General features: G+C 40.9%; 1 protein-coding gene across 1 annotated transcript; it reads left to right on the top strand.

The window, feature by feature from the left end:
• The first annotated feature begins 370 nt into the window (after window positions 1-370).
• On the top strand, window positions 371-7,647 carry LOC308460155 (uncharacterized protein). Its single transcript, XM_080976176.1, has 4 exons — window positions 371-735; window positions 947-1,033; window positions 6,656-6,763; window positions 7,433-7,647. The coding sequence occupies exons 1-4, from the start codon at window positions 451-453 to the stop codon at window positions 7,595-7,597; spliced, it is 645 nt and encodes a 214-aa protein (XP_080832302.1). The 5' UTR covers window positions 371-450; the 3' UTR covers window positions 7,598-7,647.
• Window positions 7,648-10,587: the final 2,940 nt, after the last annotated feature.

The following is a 10,587-nucleotide window of genomic DNA, read 5'->3' as shown; positions in this document are numbered from 1 at the left end:
TTCCCTGCTGATAAACTGCAACTCACAAGCTTGTCTGCTCCTAGTGTGAATGAAAACTTAATTGGCTCCAGTATTGCAGCAGAAGGAGGAGTAGGATGAAGGCTTTGTCTTTTATAAGGAGAGAAGAATGTCTTCTTATTTTTGTGTGCAAAAAAGAGAACATACGGAGGACCTAAGATGGTGAGTGAAACAAAAATAGGCATATTTTTGCACCTTAATATCAGCAAGACAAAGGAGATGGTGTTGGACTTTCGGGGGAAGAGAGGAAAACTAGCCCCGCTGTACATCGGGGAGGACTGTGTGGAGAGAGTATCTTCCTTTAAATTCCTAGGAGTTTATCTCAGTGAAGACCTTACTTGGGAAATCAATACAACCCAGGTGGTTAAGAAAGCCCAACAGAGACTGCATCTCCTCTGAGTATTGCGAAAGAACGATGTCAATCAACATTTGATGATCTCCTTCTACCGGTCCACAATAGAAAGTGTCCTTTCATACTGCATCACAGTGTGGTACGCTGGTTTGACATCAACTGATAGGAAGTGCCTACAGAGGGTGGTGAATACAGCACAAGATATTATGGGCTGTCCCGTGAATCCACTGGATGACATCACGGAAGAATGTTGCCTCAGGAGAGTGAGGAAAATTCTCAGGGATGATTCACATCCTGGCCGGCACTTTCTTGATCTCCTGCCCTTGGGCAGAAGATACAGATGCATGATTAGTCGCACCAGCAGGGTAAAGAACAGCTTCTATCCATGGGCTGTTACGCTGCTGAATGAAAAGATAACAACAGGGCAACTGACTTTCGGGTTTGGTGTGTGTGTGTCAGTAAACGAGGGGAACTAAGACTACGAGAACTGAGTGGGGGGTGCTCGTGTAATCTCACTATATACAAGTTGTACAAGTGACAATAAAGTATTTCAATTTCAATTTCAATATTCCACAGGAGATGAGGGTTTACTTCTGCCAGAAGTCATCCCAGAACTTCCTTTGGGCCTATGGAAGCAATACATGGAGGAAGAAGACTATGGTGGTACTTTGCATCTTAAATGTAGCAAAATCTGCACATGCAATCCCACAGTAACCCTGGCTGAGTCTCAACATTTCAGGAGGAAATCAATGTCACACTAATATGATTCCTCTGTCAGCACAATAATTTCTGCTTGTCTGGTGCAACAATCTCCTTTCTTCTCCCCCCATGCACTGATCTGGGTGTTCTCCTGATTGCCCCCTGGTGCATGGGGTAGGAGAGAAAGCCCCGTTATGCTAGCAGGATTCCTTGTGCTTTCTCCTATAGTTGTGTGACTATTCAGTTCAATACAGCCCTTTGGTTTTTGAAAGATTATTGTTCAGTGGTTCAGCTCATGCTCTGCAAGCATAGGGATCTATGAACATCCATCTTGCTGTACTGAGGAACACTTCTGTCTGAAACCATGCAAAGTCTGTTTTGCCAGTTGAGGTTTGCAACACTGGATGTAATAGTTCCTAAGGGGGTTGCTCGTGCGTAAGCAGGTGCCTATCTTCCTGGCTGGGTGCAAACACCTGGCTGGGCTGCCAAAGTGAACCTCCTCTGTACGGACAGCCACTCGCCCGTGGCTGACTCAATCGCTGGCAGAATCCGTGAGTGGGCATTTCTTAAACTTCTTCCAGCAAAGAAGTTCTTTGACGCCTAGTCTCCGCCTACCCTCTCTGCGCGGAAGCCTTCTGCGCAGTGAGGGCGTGGACAACGGAGGACCCCTAGTCTCCCCGCTGGTCCCAGGCAATGAGTCATGGGACCGCCTCGCCACTTCCCCACTTGTCCCCCTTCTCCACTGGTGCTACGCTGATTCTCTTCCCCAGAAGATGGGCTGCTTCTCCCGATCCCTGGACGCCTTCTGGAATCCCTCTGGCTTTCGCGCTCTCCCTCCAGTACTGATGGCAGTTCCCTGACACTGGATTAGGCAAGATTAGCCTTCTCTCCAATTCTGGAGCAGTATACAAAATTGTGACTAAAACTAATTCACAACACATCAATGCATTTTAAAACCAACAAATAAACGTAACAGAATATAACCAAATAAGGATCAGATAGACCCTGAAAAACTACAAATACAGACAGTGCAACACTCTCCTTTGTCAACCTCTGATTCTACATGGGATCTGTGGAATATGCCTAAATAACATGAACAATGTTACCCTGTTGAGCTAGGCTCTCTGACCCTGTTAATTAGTCTTAAAGGAGGGTAATAGTTCTTACTGATGTATTCTATTCCTTTGAAACTAAGTCTGCATGTTGGTCATCAGATGGTCCTAAAATACTCCAAGATCAATCAATTTCTTTATTATTTGCTCAAGTAGTTTCCCCAATACTAAGCTTCAGCTGACTGGTCATTACCTTTCCTATATTTCCCTTTTTATTCTCCTTTCATGCTCATAGAAAGGCTTTGAATGCATTGATTACCATTATTGCATCCATTTCACTTTTAATTAGGAGCGTATTCTAAGCACTCTGTTCAAAGCTTGGTCAGCATATCTGGTTAGGAAGCCTGTGTTTTCAAAGGGTTTTATTTGCTAATAAAGTTTTGTCTGCTCACATCTTTGATTTGCCTCCAAGTCTCTCATCTCGCAGGCAGTTCACTTCCCAGCACCCTGGGCTAACCTCACCTAAAAGTCTTCTTTTTTTAAAAAAAAAGGGTAAAGGACCCCTGACAGTTAAGTCCAGTCACGAATGACTCTGGGGTTGCAGCACTCATTTCGCTTTACTGGCCGAGGGAGCTGACATTTGTCCACAGTTTTTTCCAGGTCATGTGGCCAGCATGACTAAGCCGCTTCTGGCAAAACCAGAGCAGCGCACGGAAACGCCGTTTACCTTCCTGCCAGAGCAGTACCTATTTATCTATTTGCACTTTTTGGTGTGCTTTCGAACTGCTAGGTTGGCAGGAGCTGGGACCGAGCAACAGGAGCTCACCCTGTCACGGGGATTCGAACCGCTGACCTTCTGCTGACCTAGGCTCTGTGGTTTAGACCACAGCACTATCAGCGTCCCAAGGTCTTCTTAGCAGCACTATAAAGTTGCATCAATTGTTAAAATACCAGCTACTACACAGGCAATGTGCCACTGGGTGTTGTTACCAGGGGAAAGCAGTTCCCCCTTGGAAACAGAATTCTGCACTGTTTTAATTGGATGCTTTTGATGTTTTAAAGCAAACATGTTTCTATGTGTAACAGATGTCTACAACACTAAAAGGAAAAATGAACTCAGTTTAGAATAAGTGAGACTTGGTGTGGCTTCCTGCCAACCTCACTTGACTTACAGCCTAAGCTCCATTTGATCTTTGACCTCTGCTTTGCCTCACCTGTATTGCCTCTCTGTTTCATCTGCCCTTGTCTTGCTGGGACTTGACCTTGGCTTGATGTGGCTCCACTTCTTGGGCACACAGATGTTATTCACATGGGATAAACAATGGGAGACAATGGAAGAGAGCCATTTTAAGTATTGCATATGCAATTATTTATTCGGTCAACAGAATGAGGAAATATAAAGTACAGTTGAAATACCATGGCCCTGATCCTCCTTTGCACCTTCATCCTCATACGCCTCCTTTGCACCTTCCTCATACGACTAGCTCCCTGAGTGCACTGGAGTATCAATGCTCTCTATGACTTGGGGCTATTGGTTATAATGGTGTAACCAGTTCTATGCCCTTCCTTCACCTGCCTGTGCCTTTCTCCACACTTGAATCCACTTCCATGCTATACAATACCACACAGACTTCTGCTCCTGCATTCTTCCTTATGGAAAACCACAAGGGCAGTATAGCCATATAACTTTTGCATAGGAAATGGGAAAGCACTGCACTTCAAATGTAGTAAATTGAGATCCATGCATTATACTATGTGATTTATGCCCACTGTTGATGGAGAAAGAGGTGTTAGGACTGGCATGATTTGCATGGTATTATTTATGTGGCTTTTGTGGGTGAAGGGTGAACATAGTAGGGAATTACTATGTTTAAATGTAATTTAAGTCTGCATTCCTATACCCACATACCTGAGAGCAAGTCCTGTTGCATTCAGTGAGGCTTACTTCTAAGTAGTTATGTATTGGGTTACACTGCACATCTTTTATTAATACACTGTTTAGGGTCAATAGAAATAGCAAGAATACTGTCTGCGCATAATGCTTTCCCCTTATATTTCCAAAGGGTTTATACGAACATTATATTTTAGTTAATCTCAGAAAGTATGATTTTAGGCCAAATTTTGATCACTACTGTGTGACAAATCTAATGCTATTTAAATTGGGTATGATCATGTTTAATAGGATATAACTAGTTTAAACCCTATTGTTCCTCTAAAAGGCAATGGAGGGAATTCATTTTTCCTTTAAATTATGGCATCTGAGACTAGAATTTTTAAAAACTCTCTCTTAATGCATCATCTGAACGCAGCTTTTGTAATCTCTCTCCCCTCCCTACCCACTTTCTAATTGTATAATATGCGTTTCAGCCTGCTTCCTGTCTTATCTGTTACTTGGAAATAAAACCTGCTCTACAGTAGGCTAGTGCTTTCTTTCCCTCTGTCTTCCTAGGTAATACCGCCTTTGTGCAGCAGAGAGCGCTCAAGATGTTTGTATTTATCAAACAGGGAAAGGAACAGTATCACTGCTGTTGTGATGAATGTCACCAGACACATTCATCTCTATTTGTACTTAGCAATGATCCAAGGATGCAGTACATCACCAAACTGCTTTGTTACAAATCATTTTCATGTATTCAAGTATTATTTTGCTACAGCAAAATCAAGAATCATGTATGCTTGAAATACATAGGAAAGTTATTGCAAATTCCCTATATGAAGTTAACAGATGCAGTCTGGAATCCAAAGAGATGTAGCTTAGGAAGGAAGTTTTATTCTTCCAGTAAAACAAACTGCTTCAGTAACCTCCCTTTGTTTCAAAAATAGTTTACCTATTTTACGGGGAAGGTGGGGAGAGTTACATTTTAAATACCAATCCCTCTTATTACATTTTTATCCCACCTTTAATCCAAACAACTGAATCCAACACCTCTTTCTCCATCAACAGTGGCCATACATGTTTCCTGCCCCACTTTTTCTTATGACAACAACTCTGTGGGGTAGATCAGGCTGAGAAATAGTGACTGGTTCAAAGTCATCTACTGAGTTTCATTGTTTGATGGGGATTTGAACCTGGATCTCTCTAGTCCTATGCTCTAACCACTACACCACACTGACCCTTGCGTCAGCTGCTGTTTCTGGTGGTGTAAAAACAAATATTTATTGATCTCACAAAGCCAGGGTTGTTGTTCTTTGAAGTGATAGCTCAGGCGGTAGACCATGAGACTCTTAATCTCGGGTTTGTGGGTTTGAGCCCCACATTGGGCAAAAGATTCCTGCATTGCAAGAGGTTGGACTAGATGACTCTTGTGGTCCCTCCCAATTCTATGATTCTATTATCCGAACCTGGTCATTTTACTAGTGTTAACTATTGTTCCTGATTCATCACATGCTGCTAATATATTTCTTTTTTAGATTATATACTAATTTATTTCAGTATCAAAAAAGAGAGATTCCTCCTCCTCCTCCTTCTTCTTCTGGGTTAAGCATAATTGTTTCCAGTTTTGCAAAGACCTTCAACCCTCACTAGGGTTTTTATCACTAGAAAGTTACTCTGTTTTGTAACAGCATTTTGGTGCAATCTTTTTATATTTTAGCTTTGAACCAAGTCTTTATTTAATTAAATATTCCTATATTTCAATAAGGTCTCATACTATTATGAGTCTCAATATGCTAGTAACTAGCAACAAGTTTATGCAAACTGTAGAGCTTTCGGAAAATGTAAAATTATTTTTTTAAAAAATATATAAAAATTGGCATGAGAGATTATTATTCTTGCAGGTCTGGTTTCGAATTGCTAGGTTGGCAGGAGCAGGGACCGAGCAACGGGAGCTCGCCCCGTCGCGGGGATTCGAACCGCCGACCTTCTGATCAGCAAGTCCTAGGCTCTGTGGTTTAACCCACAGCACCACCCGTGTTGTATGAAAAGTGTATGTTAATGCAAATGATGAAATGGCTATATTCTGTCCTGGATGCACGCTCAGACTTTCAGTGAACAAAACTTCCAGTGAGTACATGCACAGCTTCTCAACATTCTTACTTCTCTTTCTCAAATATGGAATTTTTGTAAATTCCTGATTTAAATGCAGCATTCTTGAAGTCAATGGTGATATACCAAAACTATTGCTGTAATCACCTACTTGAAAAACACCAGTGCAGGTTTCAAAAGAAATACAAAAGAAAAAGCACTGCCTCCCAAACGATCGGAGAAAAGTTTGTTATAGTTGTTCCTCATTTGTGGTTGCTAGGGAAATTACTGTATCTCAGTTTTAAACACATTTATCTTCTTTCTAGCTCTCTAGCTGTGCCGCTGTGTCAGGTGATCAACCATTTACTCTTGCACCCATTTACCTGCCCGTCGGTTAAGTATTTGTTCTCTCTCTCCTACAACATGAGCAATTCTCCTCATGTCTTCCCAACGATCCAAGACTCCATAACATCTCCCCCGAACCAAAACTTCCCTCCCTCTTACAACTCAGAAATTGATTAATAGTGTTTTGTGGACTCCAGTTTATGGAGAAATGCATCTATGTTCCAGGGTTATGGTGATGTTACCCACCATGTGATGAAACAGCTGGTGATGCCACCTGTCTTCAGATTTCTCCATCCTAAGGATCAGCAGAATCACAGAGTCTTGGACTGTCAGGTGGGCAGCACATTGAAGGGGATGAAGCCAGCCTTTCCTCGGATAGCATCATTTTTAACCAAGTAAACATTCACTCCACTTGGTGTGATGATGCTTGCACAGTGTGAATCCTAACCACAAAGCCTATTTAGGCTTAGTGGGTCAATTTGGTCAATTTATTATTCACCTGTTGAAAATACAAAAAAAAAAAAAAAAGACAAAAGAATGCATAAGTTCTGTAACAATCTATTTCAAATAAGTACATTAATACTCCCACACTGTATTACATCATGTAATATATCAGCGAGCTATTTAAAAGAAAAAGGGAAACAGGTTAAATGTATACATGCAATAAAACTGTTCTCCCTCTAGAATTATGGGGAAGAAAAAAGGGTGATTTTGGTAGTATTGCACATTTATAAATTTAACCATTTCAGTTACGCTATTGAAATGACCCTAAAGTACTGTCTGGTCAGTACTCCTGTCCTACAGTGCATTGAAACACAGGAAAAGAAATTACACCATGAAGTTTTATCTAGTTCAGGCTTCCTGAGTAAGTAAGCCTGAGGGTAGGGACTATCTTAATGCTAACACTTGTAAGCCACTCTAGGAGCCTTTTGGGCTGAAGTGTGGGAACAAAACATAAGAAATACTTTAAATGTCTTGCATATCCTGTCACTTTATTTTCAGTTCAGAAACATTTTTCAACACGTCAGAGGCATAAAGAGGGACATACTTTACTATGCATTGGAATCCCCTTACGGGTTCCGATATCCCAGAATGACAACAGGGCTGGAATCCATTTGGAGGGAAGAAGCAGTTGGCACCATCCAAGGAAGAAATGGGCATGGTTAGTACAGGGGTGGGGAATCTGTGATGCTCTACCTGTTGTTGGACTCCCAACTCCCATCATCACCAGTGTGGTCAATGGTCAGGCATGATTGGAGCTGTAGCCCAGCAACATGGTCATACTTGGTTCAGTACTTGAATCTCTTCATATTCTGCTTCAACCTTGATGAAATGGCCCATAAAATAGTGATCCCTTCTGCTATGGGAAAGCTGAAATGACATATTGTCCTGTTCCATTATTTCCCACCTCCTTGTGCAAATTTTTATTCTTATTTTATAAAAACAAAACAAAAAACCTTCAATGCTCTTAAGAGAAATGGAGTTACGTAAAAGGGTATAGGTATCTCATGATGTATATGTATCACATTATTACTATTTTCCTTTGCAATGAAAACAACAATGTAGGGAAATACCAGTTGAATATGAAAATGAAATTCAGTCTTAGTGTTTTCTCTGTTTAAGAAAGAAAACAGTACATGTATGGTGTGTTCCTCAGCTTAGTTACATGAAGCCTGTGGAGTAACTACCATAAGTTTCCTGTTGGAGATGGACATTCTTATTGCAGTCCTGCAATTTATGGTATTTGCAAGACAGTTGTAGCTCTCAAGAATTCACTGGTATCTCAAACAAATAAAATAAAAATAAAACGAGGAACTACATTTAAATTAGTTTCAAACAGGATCCCTGTCTTCTTGAATTTGGAAGTTTGCTGGGAAATGAAAGGGGGGAAATTATTCTACATTAGGTCAAGTTGATAAATGCCTGTATCGCATCTATCCCATATATATGGAGACCATGAGCATGCCTTCCCAACCTGTGCTTTCAGTACACTTGAGCAGACTTCAACATCCCCAACCCTCCACATTTGATTAGGGTCTACATGTATAAAATACATCAGGGAACTTGAATTTCACATTGCTATTAATAGCTCAGGTAAAAGTCAAAAATCAATCATGCAGTCAAGGCCTGTATGCACATAGGTTGGCCCAAAGTGAATTAGATTCCTCTCCCCATGTTCCAAACATACAGATTCCGACTCCCTAAGGAGTGTTTTGTAGCTTCAGGATGAAAGGTGAGTGGTTTCCAAAACCATTGGAAATTGCTACTAAAAATGGCAGATCAAAATTTCAAATATAAGGTTCATGCTGGACCTATGATATTTGTTCAGTGGAGTTCTGTGAAAATAATGTGCCCTGAAAGAATGTATTGTGTCGGGCTATAGGTATATCTCTTTTAATGCCTGACATAATAGCAGTGAAGGAGGCACATGAACAGGGGGACATACCAATATAGAAGAAAGGATCTAAGGATGCCATTTCTGACATCACTGGGTATAGGAAAGATCCTGGGCATGCTTTGAAGCCTTGCTCCTGGCTATATTCAAGAATAAAGTGAAAGACAATGCTGTATTTTAACAATAATTTGTTATGGCCTTCTTTTGCATGTGTCATAACAATTACAGCATCTTAGGTCAAACAAATACTGTTGTTCTTGTTATATTAATTGATATACTGTTTACTTGCTGAAATGACTCCTAAGCAGTTTACAAATGTGAAATAAATTCTAAAAATATATCAACACATAAGATATGTATGCAATGAAATAATTCCATCAAAACATTAAAAAAATCCATAATGAATATGTACAATTAATAACTTTTTAAAAAAAATGAAAGATGAAATATCCTTTGGAATGCCTAGGCATGCCAACACAGAGGCCTAGCTGTTTATAACAATAGCTACCCACTAAACAGAATTAGTAAGACAGCTACAGATAGTTATTCTAAAGAATTATTAATAATATGATTCAGATCACAGGAAAGGGGCAGCTGCTCTTGACTACCCATAGTCAAGGTTCTGTAGTGGTTAAGAGCGGTAGTCTCGTAATCTGGGGAACCGGGTTTGAGTCTCCGCTCCTCCACATGCAGCTGCTGGGTGACCTTGGGCCAGTCACACTTCTCTGAAGTCTCTCAGCCTCAATCACCTCACAGAGTGTTTGTTGTGGGGGAGGAAGGGAAAGGAGAATGTTAGCCGCTTTGAGACTCCTTAAAGGGAGTGAAAGGCGGGATATCAAATCCAAACTCTTCTTCTTCTTCTACTTGCCACATGCCTAAATATATGTACTATCAATGCTGTTTTTTTCCAACTGTGTCTATTTACAGCTATCCTACCCTAAATCAGTACACATTGACTAGGATCTCTTTCCCCTGGAAGCACAGGGATTATGCACATAATCTAAGATCATCAATTGTAAGAGAATTGTAGATGTTGCCATTTCTCTATTCTTGCAAACTTTTTTTCAGACTTGACGAGATTGCCATTTGAAGCTATAAGAGTTGGCACTAATTATGGAGCTACAACGGTGGCAATTATGATTTATCACTGAGCCAGCACTCAGGTACACAGTTTCTTTGGTCAGAGGCACTTTCCAATGAACAAAACCAATAATGTACTCCGAGGATTTGCTAAACTGTGGTAGATAGTTATATGTTGCTGGTTTTGACTTAACTGTTTTCCAGGCACATGTGGACGCATGCATATGTTGCCAAAGACAGGGTAATAAGAAAGGGGTGCATATTGTTTACTTTCCTCCTTATACACAGCAAGAAGTGGGGACACTCTTTGTGACAGCACTGGACCAGGATCTATTTTGCCATAGTGAATTAACTCTTACTGGTTTTTCCACTGGTGGAGAGCAGCCTCTCCTTAATCCAATAATTAGCTTATATACAGTGCTACCTTGGGTTAAGTACTTAATTCGTTCCGGAGGTCTGTTCTTAACCTGAAACTGTTCTTGACCTGAGGTACCACTTTAGCTAATGGGGCCTCCTGCTGCTGCATGATTTCTGTTCTCATCCTGAAGCAAAGTTCTTAACCCAAGGTACTATTTCCGGATTAGCAGAGTCTGTAACCTGAAGCATATGTAACCTGAAGTACCACTGTATATATTTGGCACCCACATTACACATTCTCTACAGCCACTTTCTAAAGCTCTTT

Source organism: Podarcis pityusensis (genome assembly GCF_964106645.2).
Source record: "Podarcis pityusensis genome assembly, chromosome: 1".
Classification (NCBI taxonomy): Eukaryota; Metazoa; Chordata; class Lepidosauria; order Squamata; family Lacertidae; genus Podarcis; species Podarcis pityusensis.
This window is presented reverse-complemented; position numbering and strand designations above follow the sequence as displayed.

Excerpts from the sequence above, each read along its gene's own strand:
- LOC308460155 (XM_080976176.1), top strand. The coding sequence starts at position 451 with ATGATCTCCTTCTACCGGTCCACAATAGAAAGTGTCCTTTCATACTGC. Across the intron at positions 736-946 it reads TGATTAGTCGCACCAGCAGG|GAGATGAGGGTTTACTTCTG; the intron begins GTAAAGAACAGC and ends AATATTCCACAG. Across the intron at positions 6,764-7,432 it reads ACAGAGTCTTGGACTGTCAG|TTCAGAAACATTTTTCAACA; the intron begins GTGGGCAGCACA and ends CTTTATTTTCAG.